This window comes from Lacerta agilis, chromosome 1 (assembly GCF_009819535.1).
Source record: "Lacerta agilis isolate rLacAgi1 chromosome 1, rLacAgi1.pri, whole genome shotgun sequence".
NCBI classification, from domain to species: domain Eukaryota; kingdom Metazoa; phylum Chordata; class Lepidosauria; order Squamata; family Lacertidae; genus Lacerta; species Lacerta agilis.
Genome location: NC_046312.1, coordinates 77,970,020 through 77,996,638, shown reverse-complemented (window position 1 = coordinate 77,996,638; position 26,619 = coordinate 77,970,020). Strand labels below are relative to the sequence as shown.

Sequence of the window (26,619 nt, the reverse complement as noted above, 5' to 3'; positions counted from 1 at the left end):
TAGTTCAAAACATGACCGCTCGGTCACTTGCAGAATCCGGAAGTGCCCCTCTCCGGTTTCCCACCCAACACCAAAGTCTTGGCACCCTAAAACGACGTCTGCGGTGCCTCCTGACCCACCGATGCTGTGCTGGCGCCGGAAGCAGCAGTTCTTCCTCAGATCCTCTCTGGCTGGCGGTGCTGGGTCTTTGCCCAGAGACTCCAAGCTCCTGTACCTCCTCCTCCCTTGGAAGGAGCTCAGGGGAAATGCTAGAGGAGGAGGAGGATTCCATCAACAGAAGTGGCTGGGGTTCCCTGTAGCGTAGAGAGCCCTCCTCTCGCGAAGAGCTGCTCTCCCAGTCCTCCTCCCGAGGAGGACCTCTTTCCCTGCCCTCCTCGTGAGCAGGACCTCTAACCAGCCCTTCCCCTCAAGTAGTCCTCCTGTCCCTCTCCTCCTCGAGAGGAGGACCTCTCTCCCCTTGCTCCTCCCAAGGAATACCCTTGCCCCGGCTCTCCTCCCAAGTAGGACCTCCCCTCTCCCTCTCCTCGCAAGGAGCCGGGCAATCCCTGACAAATTCTATGACTCTTTGATTCTAAGTGTGAGTTGGGCAGTTACACAGGTCCAAGGACCAAAAGCAAGACAGTCCTATCCATCCCCTCTCTCTTTAAGAACTATATAAATGGGGAAATTCTGCTTTGTGTGGTTTTACCCACAGAGCACTGCAGTCTGAAAATTCTGAAGGGGCACCAAGCTCAGGCCCGGCACAAAAAAGTGTGGTCAAGGCTGTACTTCCCATACTTATTTGAGTTACTGAGCAAACTCTTTCACTAAAAGCTTCCCTTTCTGGGAAGGTGGATACAACCTTTCGAGAATAGAACTCCCTCTGTTGGAATGTTTAGACAGATGCATCTGAATGAGTCACTTGGTGCTGTACGATTCCATAAGTCAGGCTTCCTCAAACTCGGCCCTCCAGATGTTTTTGGCCTACAACTCCCATGATCCCTAGCTAGCAGGACCAGTGGTCAGGGATGATGGGAATTGTAGTCTCAAAACTTCTGGAGAGCCGAGTCTGAGGAAGCCTGCCTAAGGTAATGTTAAACAGCAGGGAAGCATCCATAACTAAAAGAACTATCTTTACTCTAAAGACATGAGCTGCTCCTTTAAAAAAAAAACCACCCCCAAATAAACTGCAATCTGATGGGCCTGCTCATTCCCCAAATAACTAAATCTACATTTGTATCCCCGCTATCTATGATTCAGTTCCTGGCATCTCCAGTTATAGTATGTGGAACCTTACATATGCTGGACTGATAGAGGCTCGCAATGCCACCTGCTGGAGCAGAGATGGGAACTGTGTGCTCTCCAGATGTTGGACTCCAACTCCCATTAACCCCTGCCAGCATAGCCAATGGTCAGGGACGATGGGAGTTGTAGTCCAGCAACATCTGGAGAGTGGCAGATTTCCTACCCTTCATTTTCTCTGACTGGGTTCCCCATGACTATGATAGAGGTTAATTCAGACCACATGCAAATTTAACCTGACACAGCCATGGAGAAATGCACAAATCCACATACAATGTGTTTAGAGTCAGCTCTTCTTGTCTATTTGAACCAATAAGAAGAACAGGGAGAAAAAAAGACAGCCACACGTATTGACCCAAATAAATTTATGAAATATATTAAAAGATACAAATAAATACAAATATGTACACATGAAGTGGTGTACATCCTAAGAGGGCTGTGCTAAAGGACCAACAGAAGATCGATGCTTCCAATCGTGGGTCAAGACAATAAATACTGAACTAATTAATACTTTCAATCAAACTGTCAGATAATCACCAGGCAAGAGGCATTGCCCCAGGTAACTCATTCCCAGCAGCAGCAGCCTTTGTGCAGTAATGGAGTAAGAGAGTGTGGTTTCAAAGAACTATGAGCAGAGGCATTCATGCCAATACCGGATTACATTGAGATTGCAACCGCACAATTCCTCTCCTTCAAAAGAGGAGCGCTAGTCATGTGATCAGGCATTGGTGTGGAGGCCCAGGCTCAAGCATTCTTCGAAGCGCATAGTGGAGGGGAAGAGGCACTTCTTTGGTTTGCCATGTGAAGGCAACTACCTTTGGGAAGATGCTGGGGCAGTGATAACTTTAGATAGATGAACACAAGTTGCTGAGAAAATGTTTCCTAACCTCAGCATGGAAAGGTAATCTTGCACAATAGGTGCTGTTTGGGAGGAGGGGTGCATGAGGGGAGTTCAAATCACATGTGATCATCCTCCAGGAGCACCTCTTTCTCTGGTTATTATGAGGCTTTGAAGAAAACTATCTGTAACCAACGGCTCTTAATACAACACATTTTGAAACAGGAACATGAACATACTCAGCTTTAAACTCAGTTATGTTATCTGGTCCCTTAACTCTATGCAAACCTGAAATTGCATCCCTGAGCTTGCAGTTGAAGCTAAGATTTAAAACTGACCTTCAACTAAGGTCTTATCCACACTTACCTCTTGCCCTGCTGTTTCCAGGCACAGGTGCACACTTATAAAAGCTCCATGTCTGAATGTTGCTGTTTTCTTTTTTTGCCCCAGAGTTTTCCTTGAAAACCCATTCTTTAACACTCAATCAGCACAAACATTGATTCAGATTTTCAGTGGATTGCCATATGCTCTGATTGCGCTTTAAAGAGCAGGTTTTTGTGGGGAAAGCTCCAAAGGAAAAGGGCATTTGAACACAGAGCTTTATAGTGTGGACTGTGCATGGAAAGACTAGAGGAAAAGTAAGTGTAGATAAGCCCTAACATGTGGCTTTCACAAGTAATATTACATCTGCATTGTAGTTCCCCATTGCAGCTCTGCCTTTTTGCTTTAAACACACCTCCTCTGAAAGCATCCCTCACCGACCATAAGGAAGACGACAGTCAGGTTTCTATATGAAGCACACACCTTCCCTTTCCATGACCCTGTCACCCTAAAACCTACAGTGCAACCAGAACAACATGTGCACACATACAAAAACCCACTGTGCATAGATGTAGGAAAGTTTCAGGAGTCCCCCAACCCCATGCCAAAAATAATTATTTAACATTTGTCCAGCTCACCCACCAGACCCCAAATTCTTCATAGCACATTAGCTGCCCTCTAGTCTGCGATGCATCTTCATGGTCCTCCTTCTCAAGTCCCTGCTGCTTCTTATCCATACAGATATGCTTCACGCCAGGCATCCCCTGAATCCTTTAGAGAGCTGCAAGACAGGGAGAGAGGGCTTTGATTAAACAAGAAGAGAGGAAAATGCAGCAAGTAAAAGGTGGGTTTCCCCCCTCCCACTACATCTCACTACTATATACTTCTTTGATCAATGCATAGACAGCAATTCCATATCCAGTAATGCGGATATCCAGTGATCAATCTGAAACACTTTCCACTGCCCTAAATCAATGAACTTCTTATTTACCATGTTTATTTGACTAGCATATATAAAATTAAACTTCAAAAGTATGCCACATTAACTTTACCATGCTGTAAAACTAAGCATTTGAAAGAGTTCAAAATGAAATATTCCCACAGGAAATATAGTTTGAACATTGTATTCCAACAATTTCAAACTGGATTTATTTTTCTGAACACGTGCAGATATTTAAAACGTGACCACTTAATAGCATATTATTTCTGTTATATAGGGCTGTGTTCAACTAAATAATTGCACCAGCAGAACAAGATTCCCCTTAGCTTTACTTTGAAAAAAAAAGAAGGTACTGAAAACTGTTAACACACAAATTTTAGCATGCCTGATGTGCATAAATATATACGCTTCCTAGGAACAATCACCTGAAGAAGGTGAATTTACAACTTTTGCTTTATGCATTTCAGTTCCCCTGTATAGTTTGTATCATGTTCATTTTTCCTAATACAGAAGTCTGCCTAATATACACATCTTTGCAATGTGATTTTCCTTACTATAATGCATTTCCCCCCATTTTTTTTTTATCACCAACATACATTTATTGCACACTTTACAGTATATGGGATTTTGTATTTGGCAGAACAGCTACATTGCAAAATTTGGGAAAGTGCAAAGTGTGTGGCTATGTTTCAGTTCTCGTACTCTTTCAGACACTGTGAATTGGGAGCTTCACCTGTAAGTGCAAACCGAAACCGTTCCCCACCCCACCCCCATCCCTAGTGAGGCTAAAGGAGACCAACTGGATGTATCTTGAGTTTCCCCTTTTTCCACTTCATCTGTTCAATGTCATGCATGAAGCAAAACACAGACAAAGGGGTGCCTGGAGGAGCTTAATAAGGAAAGGGTTTGAAAAAGCCTCTTTTGCTGTTCATGATTTGGGGAGTGGGGTGGGGTGGGGGGTTGGGGAGGAAGGGACTGAACAGATCTTTGCCTGTTCCTTGGGTGTCAGGTTGTTATTTTTGGGTAGGATTCAACCACACACAGGCAAATTCAGGTTAAGAACATAAGAATAGCTTGCTACTACATCAGGCCAATGGCCCATCTTATCCAGCATCCTGTTCTCCATGGAGCAAACGGCAGATGGGAGACATTGCCATCTAGTGCCCAAAGGCAGGAATATCAACTTGTGGAAGCAGCTGCTCTCATGAGTTTCCTGCCTTTGGACACCAGAGGGCAGTGTTTCCTTAACACTTCTCAGTGATAAGAAAAGCCACTGGGAGATGTGGGATACCACCTGCTTTGATGCAACATCATCCAACATCCCTTCAAACAAATCGGAAAAAATGCTTAAACAGGTCACCTGGAAGTGCCACTAGACAGAGGGTGGAGCCAGTGTTGTTTTCCCCTCGGCCCTTGACTGCATCAAGGGACAAGCTCTATTAAATGTGAATGGCTGACCAGGGCTCCAGTACTTTTTGCCCCTTTCTTCCACTTCCTTATTGCTTTTCTTGCCATACTGCAGTTCATAAAGCACCCTTGCCATACTTACTGCAAAATGTCTGCAAAGGCCTGGAGCAGGGACTTGCTGTGGTAGTCAACGCCATGCTTGGCGCACAGAGATTTCACCAAGGGGGCCACCTTCCAGTAGTTGTGGCGAGGCATCGTGGGGAAAAGACTGCAGAGGGAAGAAAGTGTTTTCTGTCAAATCCGCTCCTCTTTCTTATTTAGAATGCCCATCCCACTAGCAATGATTTCATAAAACCACACACTAGGGAGATACACAAAGGATTTTGTGCTTCCCACTGTCCTACTTACTGGTGCTCAATCTGGAAATTCAGGTGGCCAGTGAACCAGTCATTGAACGGGGACTGATCCACATTGCACGTTGCCTGGAGCTGCAGGGGGAAAGATAAGAAAGGATGTCGAACAATGGATCTATTTATTTCACACAAAGAGACTGCATCTGAATGAGGCACAGTTATCTTTTATGTTCCTCTAGGGACGCGGGTGGCACTGTGGTCTAAACCACAAAGCCTAGGGCTTGCCAATCAGAAGGTCGGTGGTTTGAATCCCCGCAACGGGGTGAGCTCCCGTTGCTCGGTCCCAGCTCCTGCCAAGCTAGCAGTTCGAAAGCACGTCAAAATGCAGGTAGATAAATAGGTACCGCTCTGGCGGGAAGGTAAACGGCGTTACCCTGTGCTGCTCTGGTTTGCCAGGAGCAGCTTAGTCATGCTGGCCACATGACCCGGAAGCTGTCTGTGGACAAACGCTGGTTCCCTCGGCCTATAGAGTGATATGAGTGCCGCAACCCCAGAGTCGTCGGCGACTGGACCTAATGGTCAGGCGTACCTTTACCTTTTAAGTAGGAGCAACTGGATCCCACAGGAGTAGCATTCCAGCCAGTTTCTCAAGGGAAATGGTCAGATAGGCAGGTATCCCACCTTTCCAAAAGATGCTATGCAGGCAATGACTGATTTATGTGTGTCTAATTGACGCACAACTGTGCATTGTGGCCAGAACAAGAGCAGGGACAGAACAGGATGGGACAGGGCACTGCAGAATGGAGCAGGCTTATGCACCCTCCACCACTGCATGCCATGACACAGGACACATCCCCTAAACATATTGGGGGGTTGCCTGTACTGATTGTGTTTCCTTTGCATTCCTTTCCCACAGAAATAAAAAATGGGCAAAATATCCTCCATCCCAATTTGCAATTGGCTCAGCTTTTGTAGTAGTTGTTGTTGTTTTAAAAAAGTAGACCTCTCAGAAAAGCTTGAGATTTACATTTTAAAGTACTCCTAAGCTCTGAAAGACTCTGTCTGGAGGAGTTTGCCCAGCAACACCAGTCCCCTGCCAATAATCCCCCCCACCTCACTTTTCTACATACACTAAGATATCTCTGGATGCTATTTGATTCCCGGCTTCCATCAGTCCTAGCCAGCATGATTAATGATCAGGGATGATGGGAACTGTCAGCCGGAGAAGACCATGCTGGCTACCTCTTTGTGGGACAGGGGAGGAAAACTCACAGCAGGCAAAACTGGCAAGAGGCTGAGGATTTTTCAATGCCACCTGGCTATCTTTCTAGTTTTGGCCTTAGACCCGACTTTCCCTAGCTCCTCTGGATTTGCAATTGGTTCTTTCCGTTTCTGTGCTCTTTTCATTTTACTTATACACTACTCAACCAAGTTCTCCAAATTCTTTACATAAACAACACAATACAAAATCTCACTAGAAACACTAAAATAAGATAAAAAATAAATCACAAAAACAAAAAGCCCAGCAAAAAAGCCAAACAAAAATCAGTATAAAAACACAACAGCCAACTCAATTTAAGTACGCAAGGGGGAACTTTGTGCAAATTCCAAAATTGTGATTTAAGAGGTTTGGGAGGTTCAGGTTGCAGCTAAAAAGACCACAGTTGTAGGCACAGGACAAGCCTCCCTGGGGGCTCCACCACTGAAGGCACCATGTCCCTAGCAGGTGTTTGCTGTAGTTCCTTTGGTGGTGGAACATAGAGAAGGTTGCTTTAAAAAAAAAAAGGCTGATTGCTTTCAAACTTTTGATTAGGCTGCCTTGGACATTTCTATTTATAATGGAAAGGCAGGATGTAAATAGAAAAGGTAGGGTGTTTTAACAAATGTCTGACTCCGCCTTAAAAACTTCTGTGCGGTCAGAAGCACAGGTGGGGGTGGTATTCAGCTTGACTTGCCAAACTGGACCTATATTGTATTCCAGTACCCACCCACCCCTCCATATTTTCATCTTCTGCACCATCACTAGTCTAAAAGTGTCTGTGATGACTCTCAGAGCCCCTTTAGACATCCTTTCCACTGCACGTTCATGATTATTTTTGCTCATGATGTTATTGGGGTGGTCAAACATGATCTCAATTTCAACATTGTTTGTGTCGCTTCCAAATGTTTTGGAGTGGTCACATTGCTTCATTTCCAATCAGTGCATATACCATAGTTCCAGTAACTTTTTGTACCACAAATGTTCTGCTTTATTTTTGTCCCACTTTTGTTGGTCAGTTGCCCCTCTGGACAGAAATAATGTGGTAGCATTGGGGAAACACTGCAGAACAAGCCAAAGCCACTAATAATGCACTAGTATTCTGCCAATAACATTTTGCATAACACACGCACAATAAAACACCAGAAACCAATTATTTGAACAATAAGAAAGTGTCTTACCTGGGTAGACACCCAGTCCACATTTCTATCATAATCAATGTTCATTGGGATATGATTCATTTGTGAAACCCAAGTAAACCAAGTGGACTCTAGATACCTGCCAAGTCAAATGCATTAATTATTATTATTATTATTGAATTTCTATAGCACATTCATCCAAGGACCACAGTATAAAAACACAAAGATGCATAAAATACTGTATATCCTGGCGTATAAGACTACTTTTTAATCCAGGAAAATCGGGGGGCCGTCTTATACGACGGGTGGAGAATCTGCGGTCGAATATATCTCAAACTCTATATTTTAACTGGAAAAGTTGGCGGTCGTCTTATACGCCCAGTCATCTTATACGCCAGAAAATACGGTAGTAACAAACAAAACAATACCCCCCCCCCCCAGTTTAAAAGGACATTGATTGTTCAGTCAGTCAAAGGCCTGGGAAAAGAAGAATGTTTTTGCCTGGAGCCTAAAGATATCTAACAAATGGGCCAGGCGAGCCTCCCTGGGAACAGCATTCCACAAGTGGTGAGCCACAACAGAAAAGGCCCTTTTTCATGTTGCCACCCTCCAAACCTCTGATGGAGGGGGCACACAACGAAAGGACTCAAATGAAAACCCATCATAGCCATATTCAAGCTGTTTACTGAGGATCACTTTACATATTATAATAGAAACAGGTACACATTTAAACTTCAAAGAGTACACCCTACACTGTAAGGCTCCCCCTCCACACCAAATGCATACATCATGGCATACTATGCACTAAATCTGTACCTCTATTGCTCTATTACTATAATAGGCGAAGCAGTCCTAAGAAAATATCCATAGTAAGTGAGAGCAAGGCTGCCTCCACACTAGAAATCTTCATGTTCTGGGAATTTTTTTCAGTGCCCTAAACATATTTAGTATGTTTATTTCAACTCATATTCGGTAGGGAAAGCTAAAATTGCCCATTTTGCATTTGACAGTCTGTCTAAATAACTCTAGAGCCAAAAGCAACTGAACTAAAATACCTGATTAGGGAAAAGAGAGAGAGGAAGTGTTGCAACAATGGAGGACATAATAATCCTCGCATAGCCTAGGTAAATGCACACACATGGAGGAAAAAGACAGGAAAAATAGGTAGAAAGGGGAATTAAATGCCTGAGGAGGGGGGAACTGAAATTGGGAACGTGTGCTTCGACAAAGGCAGGAAAGCAAATTGCTTGATGGGAGTTCTACTTCCCTAAACATTGCCTTTTCTGCCTTTAACCACGTGGTGGCACCAAACCCTCCTTGATGTCTTGCTGTGGAATCTGGAGAAACATGATTTCCAGGTACTGTATACAAAATTATTGTGCCTCAAAACAATTGATCAAGGAGCTGATGGGAAGTAATGCTAGACGTAATCCTAAATCTTGGGTTCCATAATCACTGCAGATGGTGACAGCAGTCACGAAATTAGAAGACGCCTGCTTCTTGGGAGAAAAGCAATGACAAACCTAGACAGCATCTTAAAAAGCAAAGACATCACCTTGCCGACAAAGGTCCGTATAGTTAAAGCTATGGTTTTCCCAGTAGTAATGTACGGAAGTGAGAGCTGGACCATAAAGAAGGCTGATCGCCGAAGAATTGATGCTTTTGAATTATGGTGCTGGAGGAGACTCTTGAGAGTCCCATGGACTGCAAGAAGATCAAACCTATCCATTCTCAAAGAAATCAGCCCTGAGTGCTCACTAGAAGGACAGATCCTGAAGTTGAGGCTCCAGTACTTTGGCCACCTCATGAGAAGAGAAGACTCCCTAGAAAAGACCCTGATGTTGGGAAAGGGAGGGCACAAGGAGAAGGGGACGACAGAGGATGAGATGGTTGGACAGTGTTCTCGAAGCTACTAACATGAGTTTGGCCAAACTACAAGAGGCAGTGAAGGATAGGCGTGCCTGGCGTGCTCTAGTCCATGGGGTCACGAAGAGTCGGACACGACTGAACGACTGAACAACAACAAATCCTAAATGCTTTGGGTGTAAGGTGTAAGGGTAGTTGAACTGACTGGGAACAAAATGAAAAACAAAAAAATTCCTTCCAGTAGCACCTTAGAGACCAACTAAGTTTGTTCTTGGTATGAGCTTTCGTGTGTATGCACACTTCTTCAAATCACTGGGAACAGTGATCGCAATGTTGTCAGCCTCAACATATACACAAGTGGGAAAGGAGGACAACACTGTTCAAATCGTTCCAAAATTATTGGAGATTATTTAAAACCAAACTAAAGGAAGCTTCCAAGAAATGTACACAGATTTAGGAAAGACACCATCAAATTAGCTGAGATTCCTGCATTGCAGGGGGTTGGACTAGATGACTCTCTTCCAACTCTATGATTCTATGAAGTTCAGGAGGATGCCAGTTAAGGAGCAGAGTCAAGGAAGCAAGGGCAGGCAAGGAAGCTTCCTTCAGAACAATGAAGCTCTGCCCAGATGAGGAGGACTCAGGAATGCAAACTGCAGGATAACCAGCATACAGTGGCAATGATGGAAGTGAAAAGAGAATTTGGGGAGTGTAATAAATAAAAAAGAGTGTGTCTGCTTAAAAAAAAGCCCAGCAAAAATATTTGTTTAGATACCTCAGAATCAGGAAACTGGCCAAGGAGGTAGGTAGCTGGGCCATTAGACAACAAGGCAGTAAAAGGTCTGCTATGGGAGAATAGTAGTGAAACTGAACGCATGATTTCCATATTTTTTTCTTTTGAAGAAAGCACTGGTCAGATACTCAAGAATGAACTGGATTTTTAAGGGAGGGAGTATAAAGAATTAAGCCAAATAGGGGCAAGAAGAGACCACGTCCTGGGATTTATTGACAAACTAAATAAATCCCTGGGTTTGGAAGGAATCAACCCAAGATCTTGAAGAATTCAAGCTGAAATTTCTGATCTTCTGACAATTGTGTCACTTAGATTTGTGGAGTTGGAAGGGACCACATGGGTCATCTACTGCAATGCTGGACTTGTCCATAAAATGGATCATAATTTTAGCTTGATCAAAAAGCAGTATAAAACACTGATATTGTCTCTGTCTTATTGATACAATCTCTGTCCATATTGTTAAATATTGATAATTATTTAAAGGGCTTTGAGGGTTTTATTGAAAATTATTTTATTATATGCACTGCTTATTATATGCACTGAGTAGGCAAATAACACAGGACAGGAAAGTAGGCAGTGTAACAATGGCTTTTAAAAAACCAGATCAATAAAAGATACAGTATAGGAAATTATATCCTTGGCATTGCAGCTTATGTGTAAAGTAATAGAGGAAATTTTATTTGCTAATGCTGACTAACCATGAACTGATGCTGACTAATCAGGAAAGAAATAGCACACCGGCTAATTAATCCTGCAAAAACTATTTTGAAAGCAGCATGTGGGAAAAGCTGCTCTTTTAGCTGCCATGTTTTCCTTTCCCATATAACGCAAATTACACTGCTGAGAAAATGAAAGTGCCAAGAGGTCTGTGTGTGGCCAGTGACAAACTCAAGCTTCTTGGCTGCATTAACTTTTTGGTGTTTCTCCTTTCATGCAATACAAGCCATGCCTGACACTTGCCACCAAACCACAACCCAAATGTCTAGCTAGCATTTCATTCATCTGTTTAATATTTTTAAAAATATCCATATAAACCATAAAGAGCACCCATTAAAACAAGAAATACAGCCTAAAATCAATAATATTTATGAAACAACTGATGGTTGCTGCTTCACATACAGTAAGAGGGAAAGATATAGTATAAGGATCTGCTCTAGTTTTTGAAATTGACATTTTTAATTGTAAGTTTTTGAACTGCTTTAAAATGTATTTTAAATTGTTGTAGCCCACCCTGGAACTTTAGGGTAAAGGGTGGGTTTTAATAAACAAACAAGCACATCCATGTGACAGTGTCGAACGTGGTGGTAAGCCAACTTGCTGTCAATTCCCCATCTCCAATTTATTTACTTGGAGCTTGAGAACTAAGTAAAGTATTTCACAAATGAAGCAATGCAATCATTAGTGCTACTTAGCCTGCAGCTATGCCCAGTCCCGGATCCGCAAGTGCTAAAATCTGCCCTGCCTCCCTGATTGTGAACTTCAAGCAACAGATTTCAGGATTGCTTAACCTGACTGGCAGCAGCTAAGATCCTTGGCTAAGTGTAGAGGGCAGTGCACAGAAATTAATATCAGAAGAAGGTGAATGAGAGAACAAAGGCAGGCCTGACCTCTCCCCCTTCTCTCCCCAGGAGTTGAAAAGGAGGGATTTCTCCGTTCCATTTTTTCAGAAGGCAGGGTACCCTATCCACCCCAAACACTAAAGCAACCTCCTGTCCCCGCTTGCATTTTGGCAAGCCCACTGGGCCTATGTTAAGTCCCTCTTCCACGCCTCTGCTACATTCCCACAACCGTTCACGATGCTTAGAACTAGCTAAGATGATTCCCAGCTTTCGGAGTAGCATCTCTACTGTGGCACTGCCCACCACCACCTATGCTTAGGGCTCAGCCCCCCAAAACACAGCGCCCCCAGCCAACATGAGATGCAATGACGCTGGACTGAATGCACCTACCAACTTGGGCTGCAAAGAAGCAGTGTTTGTGTGCACCCACACCAAACACAGACGTGCACTTCCAGAAACGGAAACACAGGCAGGCTAGGGCGCACTTGGTTTTGCCTTTCTCTCCTGCCCGCCTTTCTCCTCCAGTCCCCCTAGCTCTTTACCTCCATTGCCAGCCACAGGTGATGCTCCTGCCTTCCCTGGCTCTGCCAAGTCCCCAGGCACCCAAGCCACAGAAGGCAATGAAGCGCCAATCTCTGACTGTCTTCCCTGTGGCACGTTGCACAAGGCCACGGCGATCAAGTCTATTTGCTGACACCTTAAGGAGCAAGTGTCTGTGGAGAAGAGGGGCCAGACAGCTTTCTGGGATGGGGGGGGGGGAGAAGAAAACAAGAGACAAGCACCCGAGACCCGAGGAACCCTGGCAGGTCAGTGCTGCCACAGCTCACTTCCCCCTCCTCACCTTGATCCCTGGAACAAACAGGGACCATGGTGGAGGGGGACACAGCGCATTGCCATGGCCAGGGAAGCAGAGTGCCAGGTGTGTTTGCTAGTGCTTATTTTCCCTGTTACCGGTAATTTAGCAAGCCAGCTGCCCATTGCCCATGATTTAGCAATCACCCTTCCACCTGCTGCCCAGGGCACATGCTCCCCCCCTTTTTTTTGCCCCCACCCCTTTCCATCACTGGCTATGCTTTCTAAACAAAATGTGAGAAACACTTCTCTTTCTGGTGTCTTAGTTTATAAATGCCTCTAAAATGTTAACTAAAGGCCATGTTGAGCTTGTGGGAATGTTTAGGAATGTGGATGAGTATATATTATTTATATATCTCAATCCCAGCTTGTGTGAGCAAGCTCCAAACTTAGCAGTTTACATTCCCTTTTAAAACACAGCAGAAAACGTTTGCATAGGCTTGCTTAAGCCAGCTATATTCCTGGTATATTCCCCTTGTTCCCTCTTAAAAGTAAGGATACAAAACAGCACTGATTATTAGATATAAAAGTGTTTACTCACGTACATCCAAGAGTCACAGTACAGGCTACAAGGAGGCAGACAAACTTAGATAAATGTATTTACATGCAGTGAAGCTGCTTCCATAAGGGAACAGCCTTCACCCCTGCTTCTCTCAGCTGCAGGCTGAGAGATAGCATGCTGCTTCTTCAAAGGATGAGGCAAAATGGACAGTCTTCTTTGGGATCTTCCTCCCAGGTAAGACCACACCTACTTCTGGTTCCTGTAACTCAGTCCAGGTAAACAGGAAGTTAAGCCTGGAGGACTGAGTTACCTTCATGTCCTCTCTAGGAGTGTTGTGTTTGGCTGCTCTGTGCTTACATCCCACAGAGCTAGCATCTTGATCTGTGCAGGACATAATATTTATGGGGGGGGGGGAATTGTGTTGCAGTCTGGGGGCTGATGCAATGCAAATTGAAGACCATTTTGCACAACCTGAAAGTGTTTAACCTAAAATGACTAGCAGGACCTAACCGTTGGAAGTAACATATGTTCAGAGTATATCACAATTGGTTAGAAAAATATAGATATTTGAGATTAAACATCAACAACAAAAAAGAGATGAGAGTTCGGCAGAGAGAAGGATTCTGAGGTTTCGTGTTACCTGGAGAGCCAGTAGTATGCCATGAAACAATTAAATCCCATAAGAGGTATGTACATGAGACAGACTCTGATGTTGTATGAAATGATCAAGGCTAGATCCTGTAAAAGGAAGGGGGAAAAGAAAGGTTATTTTTTTTGCTACACAGTGGTACTGCACTGTTTTAGTAGCACAGAAAATGGACTCCTCCTACTCGTGTGCTGATGGATAACAGAAAACCTATTTACTACTAGAGAGGGAGGAGGAATCCATTTTAAACAGATTTATACACAAAATTTGGTGGTTCCGATTCAACAAAGCTTTGCCTGCATTGGACCGTGTCTTGCATTGACTGCCCATTTATGTCTGAATCACTTATGCATTGCTGTTGCTGCTTTTAAAAGTCTGATTAATTATACCAAAAAATAATAATACATGTATTAAATGTATAATACACATAAGAATCATCCCATGCAGTACTATATTTCTGCACCATAATTTAAGATATAAGTATTTTTATACTAGTATGTGCATTCTTTTATCTATCTGCTTAGCACTTGGTTACTTTAGGAAACCTGAGGCACATAGACATATATTATATTGTTATGGATCTGTGGGTGCGAGTCATCGTGAATTCTGGATTAAGTTAGTGTTAGAATTTAGTTATGGCTGGGATGTTAGAGCAAGGAAACAGCAAGACCTGTGTGTATTTAAAATGTGTGTTGACCACTGCTGGAATTAGTATATGTGAAGAGTGAGTTAACCTAGGCAAACTTAATAAAGTGTGTATCTGCCACCGCTTTAATGCTGGACAATTGACATGTGTAAAACCTAATTTCATTTGAGGTAATGAGCCATTTAGCACATCAAAGGAGTGCAGCCTCTCCCTGTGTTAGTAGAGGCCAGAGCTTATAAAGAGGAAGGATCAGAAAGCAATGGGAGCTCAGAGAGGAAGCCAGTCATACGTGGGAGTCAGCAGGGATGTATGCTGGAGAGTGGGCAAGGCATGATGCCTGCTGTCTGTTTAAGTGCAAGGCTACGGCTAGGGAAGAAGCAGGGACCTTTTGGGGTGGCAATGCTCTGAGTCCCTTCATCTAGGCTTCAGGTTGTATATATGTATAAACCAACCATATACCATAAAGGCACCACTGTGCCTTATTCTCAAAAGGAAACACAGACCCTGGGTAAGTGCCTGGAACCCCTGAATTCTCACGTACCACTCAGCAGAGATTGGGATGGCATGTAACCAGTGCTTTTTCCCCTAAAAAAATGTACAGGGGTACTCTCATTTTGACTCAAGAAAATCACTATTTTATAGTTCAAATTGGGAAAAATAAATACAGTAAATGGACCAAAGTACAAAGATTCACAAAATGTTTAGGAATATGTGTACCCCCGTGTACCCCCGGAAAAAAGCACTGCATGTAACATTATGTATAGTAATGCATATAATGTGCAATAACTGTTTGCATTTTTAGTGGAACAGATTAAAAAGAAATCTGCTTCTTCGTGGGAATTAGGAAAAAAATCAGCGCAGATAAGATGCTCATCTAGATTTTTTTTTTTGAAATTCAATCACTACTTACCACCCATTCTTTGCGCTTGATTGAGAAGTAGAATACAGACCACTGGAAGAAGGGAACCAGCAACGCTGGTGCTACAACTGTTGAAAAACAAAAGGAAGACTTTAAAAAACAACCTTTATAAAAATTTCAAACTACCATCCATCTTCCTGAGAAAGTCGAGCATTGCTTGTCTTTGCTCACAGAAGGGTTCTTCAAGGTGGGATATAAATGTAATACTACGAAAAACCAAAATGGCACAAGACCCTCTTTGGGGCACCCCAGTAGCCAGGTTCCCTTATATAGGGTTGGGGGGGGCAGGGGATTCCAGTGTGGTGTAGTGGTTAAGAGCGGTAGACTCGTAATCTGGGGAACCGGGTTCGTGTCTCCACTCCTCCACATGCAGCTGTTGGGTGACATTGGGCTAGTCACACTTCTTTGAAGTCTCTCAGCCCCACTCACCTCACAGAGTGTTTGTTGTGGGGGAGGAAGGGAAAGGAGAATGTTAGCCGCTTTGAGACTCCTTTGGGTAGTGATAAAGCGGGATATAAAATCCAAACTCTTCTTCTTTTTCCCCTTTTCAAAGCTCTCTGTAACTTCATGCAGGTTGGGGAAGAACCTCTCATGAAACCAAGAACTGAAAGCTCCTTAGGCCTCTGGGCCCATCTTTCCTTTCTCAGGAAACTTTTCTCCCCTTTCCTTCCAATTGGTTCTTCCAGGGAATTTAAACTCATGAGCTCTAAGAGCCCTTCGTTAGGATTTTGTGGTAGCAACTGCTCTCTGCCCTGCCCCCGGCTGGACCTGATGAGTTGTGGCAGACCTGGCTCCTGGGGAGGTGGCTCAGGGCCTCTATCAAGGGCAAGTCTCGTGACAGAAGCCTCTGTACCCAGCAGATATTCACACTATTTCACTTAGAAAAGTATCTTCAGGAATGAGAAGCTCTGGGACAAAGGAGTGGAAACTTGTGACATTTTTCAGGGACAAAGATACTCACGCCAGAAGTACTTGTGCTGATGGTTGTAAGGCATATACTTCTTTTTCTGCAACCCGAGCTGTGAAGAAGGAGGTATCAACGGCTCACTCAGGCTATAGACACCCACCTTATCACCTATCGCCTATTCTTTTAATCTCTGGGTGACAGCTGCTACATGAATAAAATATACTTAGCACCTTAACTCCCATCTCCCCCTGGGCTTCATCACAGAATGTGGTGTGTGGAAATAAAAATCATAACCAAGGCTGGGTCATGACTTTAGGAAATTACACATCTTTGCTACCATAAATGAGAGAGGCCAACTGGGATGATCTACACCCCAAAAGCTATTTTATTTATTACACTTTAAGCCTGTCTTTCTTCCCACCAGGACCCTCAGAGCATGAATAATCATTCTCTGCTTAGGGCCCATTGTACCCTCCTGACCCCATTATATATTTCTGTGGTCTTTCCTGATGGACAACATATCATAAAACTGGAGGCAGCATTCAAATCAATAACCCAAACTAGGAGCCCGAAAGACACACAGAACATAGAAAAAGGAAAGCAGGTACTTGGCTTATTAAGAAATTCAGGTGTTGCCCATTTATATCACAATCCTCTGCACATCTACTAAAACTAAAACCTAAATGCCTCACTGAAGTCAATGGGACTTACTCCTGTACACGTTTACCTGGAAATAAGTCTTATTGAACTCAAAAGGACTTACATCTCAGTAACTGAGCAACCTGAAAGAATTTTTAACCAAAGGTCAAATTATAAGTTATGCTAAGAATGAACAATTAAGACATCTATATATATATAAATGTTCCCATTGTGTGCGCGGGTGTTAAAAACTTGCTCCGTAACCGCTGGACCAAACAGCATCAAATTAGGACACAGCATTCCATGACCATCAGGGAATAACATGGGATAATTAAATTAAAAAAAAAACCAACACACCTGACATACCTAAAATAAAGAATAAATGCAAAAAAATTGGCGCGCCTATTAGATGTCACCAGCAACAGCACTGACATCACAACCAGCAACCAATAGAAAGGCGCCACCCAACTCCCGAGGCGACAACTTACAGCCTCCACCTCAAACGGCTGTCCACCATTTGCGGCCTAACTTTCAGCCGCTGCCTCAAGGGGCCCAACAACGCATAACAAGCAGGCAGCTGTTCACAGAGAGGCGGGGGGGGGGGGGGGCGGCAGGGGGCGATAGAGCTGCTACTACATGACCAAACCTCAAGAGACAGGAGAGAGAGAGGCCAGGTTGCTATGTTAACGCGGGGCAAAAATGGAGGCTACCAACCCCCGAAGAAGCCATATGCGTGTGCGTCTTCCAAGGCCACAGCAGTTGACAGCCGCTTTCCAGAACGCGAGCTCCATTTGCAATTATACAGCAGTAAGCAACAGAGTTTTGGGGTGACCAGGGAAAGTGCAAGGGAGGGGAAGGTAGCAGGCAGAAATTGGGGGGGGGGAGAGACGGAAAGGAGGCAGGAGGAAATTCAACAGGAGAAGCTGTGGGGGGCAGTCAGAAACGGGGGGGGGAAGACGGAGAGGAGGCAGGTGGAAATTCAACGGGAGAAGCTGTGGGCATGGACAGTTTACATATATATATATATATATATATATATATATATATATATATATATATATATCTTCCTTTTCCATTTCACAAAAAGCCACCGCAACGCGTGGCCAGGCCAGCTAGTAAGAAATAAAAATAATTTCTTTATGGACATTCAGTTTGATTATATCTATACAAAATGTTGGTGGTGTGTTGCTTCTACAGGTATATGAATGTGTAGTTACTCAGTTTTCATTTCTTTTTCTTTCCCTTCAGACAGTTTTGTTAGTGTAGGTAAAGGAAATAAGGTCTGAAAACATGTCAATATTTTATCTTCTATATATCATGCGTTTATATTATTTGTCTTTATAATTGTGTGTGTGTGTGTGTAATCTTTATATTTTATACAGTTTAAAATATTTTTTAAACCTGACGTTTTCCTGCTGAAAATCATGGCTGTCTCGTGTAAGCTGCCCAATAGCTTTATTCTTGGCTGTCCACTCTTTCTGGCTGCTTTCCTAAGCAACCCTTCAGTAGCATACACCTTGCAAACGTACCTCTATAGCCAGCTTCTTCCCCAAAGCAAACACCAGGGGGTGCATGTTGAGATCAGGGTCTTTACGGAAACAGTTGGGTTTGGCGTGGTGCTGGAAATGCAGGTTATTCCACCACTGGGCTGGCATTCCCTATAGGAGAGGAGAACACAGGGTTGAGAACAGAGCAGAAGTCAAACCCACTGGCTGTCAGAAAGGACAGAAAGACAGTTTCCACTCAGAGGGGGAAATATACCTACTTTCACTACTCCCATTAAGATCTTGTGAACCCAGTGGTTCCATGTGGATGTGCTGAAGACTGAAAGGTGCCCCAAGTCATGCTGCAACCAGGCCATTTGATTCTGTAATATAAAAAAGAGGATCATTTAGAAAACATGGCTCAAATCCATTGCACAACATAGAATGAAAACAATGCAATTGCTCTTTTTTTAACCAAGTTCCAGATCATCCATGCCAAAGGTAATTATTTTTTACATGGGGTTGCAGGCTTTAATTATCTCAAATGGAATCCCATATTAGCTGGGAAACACTATGTCCTGGTTTGGATGTAATGCTAATATGTCGTTAAGGATTACTTCCCCAAGCCATGGGCTTACTTGCTTCTCTCTCCCTTCTCCTCCTCTGGCATGGCCACAAGGATGAGACTGAATGATTTTACTTCTGTTTTCTATTAATGGCACTTTAGTGTTGTGTCTGTTATTAACTATGATTTTGAAACAAGCCAACTTCATAAACTATGGTTGGAGTCTGGCTTGTTTCAGGTAACCATAGTTCAGACTAACCACAGATTATCCTGGCATGAACACAACACTAAACTAAGGTTAGTTAAAGACAAAAGCTTCTTATTTCTACCTTGCAGCTGTACCAGAAAAGCAGAGGATGGAGCTAACAGGTCTGAAGATTGTCTATATGATGCTGATGCTGATCTGAACCAGGGCAAAGCATTTCTCGACTAATTGGGGATGCCTTTTTGAATGATTAAAGATAATACGCAGATTGAATCTATGAATGTGATTAATATATTTTTTCTTCACATAGCAGTTTAAAAACACAAGCACCAAAACACACACACAAATATTATTCTCCCTATCAACAACCAGTAAAGCAGTCACAACAGGCTCCAGCATTAATTCCTGGCAAATGCCTGAGCAAACAAGTTCAACTGGTGCCTAAAGTTATTTAATGAAGACCTCTTTAACCCTAATATTACAGCCCATGCCCCATGATCCCTTTCTAAACTAGTGTTAAGTATTTTCAGTCATGCTATTTAAATATATCCATTCATCACAATCCAACGCCACAGCTCCATAAAAGATTTTAGGGGCTCACAGACTATTTTTCTTGAAAGATTCAAGTCTATAAATCAACTGTCTTTAAAAGGAAGGATACAAGGCAGTGGAAACATGCTTTACCTGCTATGGTGTAACATGGCACTTGCCTCTTCAAAAAAAGCATGGTGCAGGAGGCTTGTGTGCTACTTCTGACCTGCCCAACATCTGTCACTACGCCAGGGCTGAGAAACCGGTGGCCTTCCAGATGCTTCTGGACAACAACTCCCATCATCTCTGGGGCTGATGGGAGCTGAAGTAAAACAACATCTGGAGGGCCACAGATTCCTCACCCCTGCCTTACACAATAGGCTCTAAGTCCGTGTATATTGCGTCTTTTAGTTTGTTGGACGAGGGGGCAGTTTGACTCCCTAGGACAAAGAAGCTGGCATAAGGGGATGTAATAGGTCCTAGAAGGGTCTAGAAGGCTTTTCCTTCTTTACTAAGATTATGCCCATGCAGAAACAAACAACACCCCCATATTTAGCAGGGTTGAGCCATGAAACTGAAAACAGATTTCGTGTCTGATTCTTGGTGAGGCATATTAAACCAGTGTTTTTCAACCTTTTTTGGGCAAAGGCACACTTGTTTCATGAAAAAAATCACGAGGCACACCACCATTAGAAAATGTTAAAAAAATTAACTCTGTGCCTATATTGACTATATATAAAGTAATTTTTCAATTTTTCCCACGGCACACCAGGCAACATCTCTAGGCACACTAGTGTGCCGCGGAACAGTGGTTGAAAAACACTGTATTAAACTATAAGTGCATGGATAAACTACCCTGTCTGAATATGGATTTTCAAACAGCAAAGTTCTCTAGAGACTTTCCAAAGTTCCACAAGTGCTTTATAATGTAGCACAAGGAAATAGCTTTGGGTTTTGTGGCAACAAACAAACAACCCCAAACCCGAGTGTGCTGTGAAGAGCTAGCTGCATTGGACTGTGTTCCGGTTTCATGAACCCCATGGTATTTTTGAAATAATAATGTGTAGGGGAAAAAACAGTTTTGAAGACGGAATGGTGTCTCTGACATTCTACCTGAGCAGTGGTAAACAGTGCAACGCCCACAAAGAATGGCACTAAGGATGATCCAAAGTACCATATGGTAAACCAGGCAGCAGCATCCAGCACCATGATTTGAAGGAACATCAGGAAGAAGAAAAGAATGTTGGGCTTCAGAAGTCCCATCTTCTCAACAGTGGACCGCAGCTCCCGGAAATCTTCTACTAGCAATTTCTGCGGGGAAACAAAGAATAACAACCAGTTGTTCCGGACACACAAACACACGCACACATAAGTAACATCAGAATGCATCAAATTAAAACAGGGAGAAAGAGCACCAGCCACTTACAGGTGTTGTTGGGCTCCAACTCCCATCGTCCATTTGGCCACGCTGGCTAGGGCTGATGGGAGTTAGGAGTCCAAAAATGTTTGGAGGACCACAAATCCCCCATACTTGCTCTCCACAGTACTAGCCGCATCACGAAATCCTCTGGTGATTCCTGTGGCACAGGGAGAAGCTTCCAGCTGTGCACACTGAGTTGTGGCAGTGAAGAGAGGTGACAAGCTATCATCTATCCTGAGCACAGGCTCAGTTATGCCACTGTTTATGCCACTGAAAGTTTTCTCGCCTTCTCAACAGGAATGATTATAAACCTTTGGAGAAATATATGGTTGGGGAGCCCATGTAGTCTCCCTGTTACAACTGTAGTGTTTCCAGAAGTTCCTTCCCATGCTTAGATCTCCATTAACCAACCAGTCTTTGACAATTACGCTGTCTGTATGAACTGTAGTACTGCTCTCTGATGAGCCTTCCTCCCAGGATTCAAGCTGCAGAGATGGGCAAGCGTCATTCTGGCAGATCCACAGTGATTCCCACTTCTTCACCAGAACCAAGTTTTGGAGAAAAGCTGAGGGCGAGGGGCTGGAAGTATACCCCCCTCGCCAAATCTCCTTTTCTCGTAGGAAAATGAAGTGAGAAGGCATATACAGTTGCTGTTTGGCAGAGTGGCGGGGGTTCACTATCAACATGAGCTGAAGCCCACAGGCTCCCCTGCCTCTTTCCTGCAGAACAGAAAAGTTGAGAAGAGAGGGAGATTCCTGCAGCAGCTGCTAGGTGGAACTGAACCCCTTCACCCATTATCAGCCAAGGCTGGAATGCTCACCTCTGCCTTTCCTCCTGGAAAAGAAAGGAGGGTGCAGGGGTGGAAAATGCCTTTGTTGATTTGTGGAAATGCTTGCTTGTCTGCATTGATTGTAAGGTGGCCACAACTTTTGGCTTGTAGCCCCAAATCAGTGTTTGTTTGTTTGTTTGTTTGTTTGTTTGTTATACCCTAAGTGTAGCAAACAAACTTTGAAAAGTGTTGGATAACAGAAGGCAAAAAGTGACTGAGGGAAGTGCAGGCAGCTGGGTAATAAAAATTTCTGCAGGCAAGTAACTTCTGTGGACATGTTACAGGTGGGTAGCCGTGTTGGTCTGCCATAGTCAAAACAAAATCGAAAATTCTTTCTAGTAGCACCTTAGAGACCAACTGAGTTTGTTCCTGGTATGAGCTTTCGTGTGCATGCACACTTCTTCAGATACACTGAAACAGAAGTCACCAGATCTGTGGACATATTTGCAAGGCTAACCCATCCTCATGTTTCTGTCAAGTTATTTTATATACCTGAGTTTATTATACTAAAACTTTGGGGCACTATAGCCAACTAGAATACTTATAAACATACACAGCATTACTGCATGAAAATAAAGTGTCATGCAAGAAGGCACACAGTAAAATCCTTTGCAGGCCTCTCCACTACAAATTAACTGTGATGGTGTACTACTTTGTCATTGCTTTTACCAAAGAATCCTAAGATCTGATGAGGCTCCTGGGAGTTCTCTTCTAAGTTAAAGATCCCTACTCCTTTTTCTAAAATTCCCTGGGGAGAATAAATTATTCTTAAACCAGTCTAAGGCTGAAATCCTGCGTATGCTTACTTGGGAGTAACTTAGAGCTTAAATCAAAAGGAACATTGTGATACACATCTGTAGGGCTAATATGCCCAACAATATACAGCTTATGTGTGTATGTAAGGACGTGGGTGGTGCTGGGGTCTAAACCACTGAGCCTGTGGGTTTGCAGGTGAGCAGTTTGAATCTGCACAATGGGGTGAGTTTGCATTGCTCTGTCCCAGCTTCTACCAACCTAGCAGTTCGAAAGCATACCAGTGCAAGTAGATAGATACTGCTGTGGCGGAAAGGTAAACGGAGTTTCCATGTGCCCTGGCTTCCGCCATGGTGCCCCGTTGTGCCAGAAGCGGTTTAGTCATGCTGGCCACATGACCCGGAAAGCTGTCTGTGGACAAACGCCAGCTCCCTTGGCCTGAAGCGAGATGAGTGCCGCAACCCATAGGCGCCTTTCAGTGGACTTAACCGTTTAGGGGTCCTTTACCCCTTTTTTACAGCTTATGTAGTGAAGTGCAACAAGGAAGATTCTCTTGTGGTTAGTTCACAAACAAGTTTGTTCAATAAGAGATCTAAACATATTAATTTTCTGTCTTCTGTGGGTCAGCAGGGAATCTACAACCCTCCATATGTTGCTGGACTGCAATTCCCATTATCCCTGACCATTGGCCATGCTTGCTAGGGATGATGGGAGCTGTAGCCCTGCAATATCTGGAAGGGCAAAGGAGCCCTGACACCTGCATTACATAACGAGGGATAGGATTGGATTGTAAGCCTAGTTAAAGGAGAAAACATGAAATACTATTTATTTCGGGTGTTTGCCATACTGTCCGAAGGCTCATTCACACTTCCATTTGTCCCATTACTTCTTCTATCTGGTCCATGACTTCTAGACACAGGTCGGAGAGGTTTATCTTAAATTCTGCTGTTTACTGCCAAATCAGAACAAACGTCAATCCACTGAATACCCAACTGATGTTTGCTTCAATTCAACAGTAAAGCAGCAGGACGAAAGAAAAACCTCTTGGACCGTTATCTAGGAGTCACGGACCAAACAGAAGTGTGGATGAGCTCTCAGTCACAATGTAGTCTTAGCTTCCCTGTTTTGAAATGCAGATGAGATGCGTCCCCTCTGCTGACAACAGAAAATAAACCACTCTTTAGCTGTGCAATATTATGTGCACCATATAGTGATATGCAGTGTAGAATGGAATTCTGATTTCCCTGCTTTCTTCCAGTGTAAAGGTAAAAAAATGAGAGACATATAAATTGTTTCCCATGCCCAACTTACATTTTTGCTGGACTCAGAGCTAGGTTGATCTGGTGCCAACTCTCCTATCAGCAAGGGATTCAAGAACTTGCTTACATAATCCCTATGAAGGTGGAATGCTGTGAATGCATCCTGGGAGAGAGAGAGAGAAAAAAAAGCATAAAATTGGGGTGGAATGAAAGGCAAGCATTCATCTAGGCAGAGGTGAGAGATGAAAAGTAGCCTCAAAACAGAGAATTTGCTGCATGTGCTACACAGCTTATTTGCACCCATTTTCATTTGAGAGTTGAAGGAGTGTTGGCTGTGCACCTCATCTACATTAATATCTGTTGTTTTCATGCAAATGTTACTTCCAGGTCCAATATCTGTTTCTTTTCTCCACTACTTTTCATTCACCTTGCAACTGAGGGTAGTTTCTCAACAGTTGCGCATGGGGGAGGGGGACCTGTCTTGTGCATTCTTTTCAACGTAAAATTCTATGTAGGAATTTTGTACTGTGATGAAACAACTCTTACATCCCTCCCCTTTATCATCACAGAAACGACGTATCTCCAGCCTAAGCACAGGTCTCATATATTATATTAGACAAAAGTATTTAATCTTTTCTTGAATTCCCACTTTGCATCTATGGGTCTTAAGATGTGCATTCTTTTCCATTCCATTGATGCTCTGTGTGTACATGTACACTTCTTAAACGATTAACAGTAATGCAATATTTTAAGAGACAGATTCACATCTTTTCTACTACACACATTCATTCACAACCCATTTCTTTATTTATTAGCATCCTTCTCACCACTAGTGTGATGATTTAACATCTCCTGTATGCACATGTATTATGCTACACCCATTTCTTATATGTGTGGCTGCATAAAGGATAGAAATGGTTTATTGAATATTTACAAACAAATTGTAAACAGATAAAGACATTGGAATGATTATTGAAATAACCTGCAGTTTTGAAAGAATATATAATTAAAATAAATGAATAAAAGAATAAATTTAGAATATGCAGTAAATGATAAAAATAAATTTAAGGAACCGCAGAAAGAGGAGGAAGTAAGTCGAGGTTTTAAATGTTACAACTATTGTAAAACAACTGAAATGTATATAAATAAAAACATATATATACATATATATATATATATATATATCCCCCTCCACACAACCCAAGAGTTGTTATAAAAGTTAGTTTTTCTCTTTGGGACCACATATAACTAGCACACACAAACACACACACACTGGTGGGTTAGAAAAATTTGCATGATGAGTAAATGTGGTGGGCATATTTGCAAGGCTGGATTAGACATATTTTATGTAGGACTCAGGAAAGCTGACAGTGAATCTGCATACATTCGGTGAGAAGAAAACTATTTATTTATAGGCAACTCAATGCCAAAATGCACAGGTTTTCAACCTTATTGAGTCCACTGCTCCCTTGACCAACTACCTTTTTTCTGCAGCACCTCTGTGGGGCTCAGGAGCCCAGTTATGTCACCCCTTGCCTGCAGAAGTCACCAGTCTCTCACCCTTTTTCAAACACCCTCCCTTGCTGAGTGTTGCCTCAGCCCCCTCTCCACTCTCCTTGGGAGTCCTCTGGGCAGCCACTGCTGCTTCCCCTGGTCTCTGAGCTGCCCAACCCCACCCCAAAGATAGGTGCCCCCTCACACTGCCCCACAGGGGCTTTGGAAGAGGATGCCCCCAGCAGTAGTGGCCCAATGAAGACTGAGCAAAGGTGAACATGGGGCCAGCACCTTAGGGGGGGGGAGCAGCAGTGGGCGCTGCCAGGCCTGCATGGTGGAAAGGCCCTCGGCTCCCAGGCAGGCCTAGCACAAGAAAGGCCTGTGCAGCGCCTGCTCGTTTTAGATGGACCGAGATAAACCTACACATTATCGATCTGATATGGAAATTATGCTACGCTTGCAGCGCCTTAATAGTAACAGCTAATTAGCAAGTATGAAATAAAAGACAAAGACGCAGCAAAAAGAAAATTGACAGGTAGTTTTGAGACCACCATCCCCTCCTGAGGGAAGCACCAGCTATGAGAGCGCCAGGAAGAAACGGGTAGGGGGGGGGCACTATTGCCAAGAGCCGAAACGTTCACACGACCTCTATGCGCATCCCGTGTCATTCACCAGGATAACTCCGTTTTAGAACCATCCCAAAAGTTGCCGGTCCCAGGGAAGAGCGACTGGTAATCTACATCTCAGCCTCGCGCGCGCGCGATGCACTTGGTAATAATCCAGGGCCACCAGGGCTTCCCCGCCGCGACCTGCAACCCGCCTGAGGAGGAAGAGGAGCACAACCCCACACACACACCGCTCTCACCGTGGCGTCTTGCCCGGCATAGTGGCTGATCACCCTGGAGCCTCCCGGGTGCCGCCGGTGGAAGCTGCTGATGTCGTAGACTTTCCTGTCGATCACCAGCCACCGCTCGGGCTTGATCCGACCCGAGCGCTGCTCGATCTCCTCCCAGGTGAAGAAGCGGCGGGAACGGACCTCGCCGACCCCGTTGGCCCTCTTCTCCTCAACTCCCGTTCCCGACCCCACTCCCGACGCGGTCTCCTGCAGCGGAGGAGCCATTCTCTCCCGGCCTTCTCTCTGCCCGCTGGAATCCCCGCGGCAACCACGGATCTCCTGGTGGGAATCCCGACGTCCGCGCTGCGTCGCTGTCAG

At 43.8% G+C, this 26,619-nt stretch overlaps 1 protein-coding gene across 1 annotated transcript; it reads right to left on the bottom strand.

The window, feature by feature from the left end:
* Positions 1–1,629: 1,629 nt before the first annotated feature.
* LOC117050960 (acyl-CoA (8-3)-desaturase-like) lies at positions 1,630–26,619 on the bottom strand. The gene is made up of 12 exons (XM_033156940.1): positions 26,272–26,619; positions 23,965–24,075; positions 20,765–20,962; positions 18,632–18,733; positions 18,396–18,524; positions 16,282–16,339; positions 15,312–15,388; positions 13,750–13,847; positions 7,580–7,676; positions 5,196–5,275; positions 4,930–5,055; positions 1,630–3,221 (listed from the first exon to the last, which is right to left on the bottom strand). Exons 1-12 carry the CDS (start codon positions 26,524–26,526, stop codon positions 3,170–3,172), a joined length of 1,383 nt encoding a protein of 460 aa, XP_033012831.1. The 5' UTR covers positions 26,527–26,619; the 3' UTR covers positions 1,630–3,169.

Coding starts and splice junctions, on each gene's coding strand:
- LOC117050960 (XM_033156940.1), bottom strand. CDS start 26,526: ATGGCTCCTCCGCTGCAGGAGACCGCGTCGGGAGTGGGGTCGGGAACG. Junction 18,525..18,631: donor TCTTAATGGGAGTAGTGAAA/GTAGGTATATTT, acceptor CCTCTCCTATAG/GGAATGCCAGCCCAGTGGTG. Junction 3,222..4,929: donor GCCTTTGCAGACATTTTGCA/GTAAGTATGGCA, acceptor CCTGTCTTGCAG/CTCTCTAAAGGATTCAGGGG.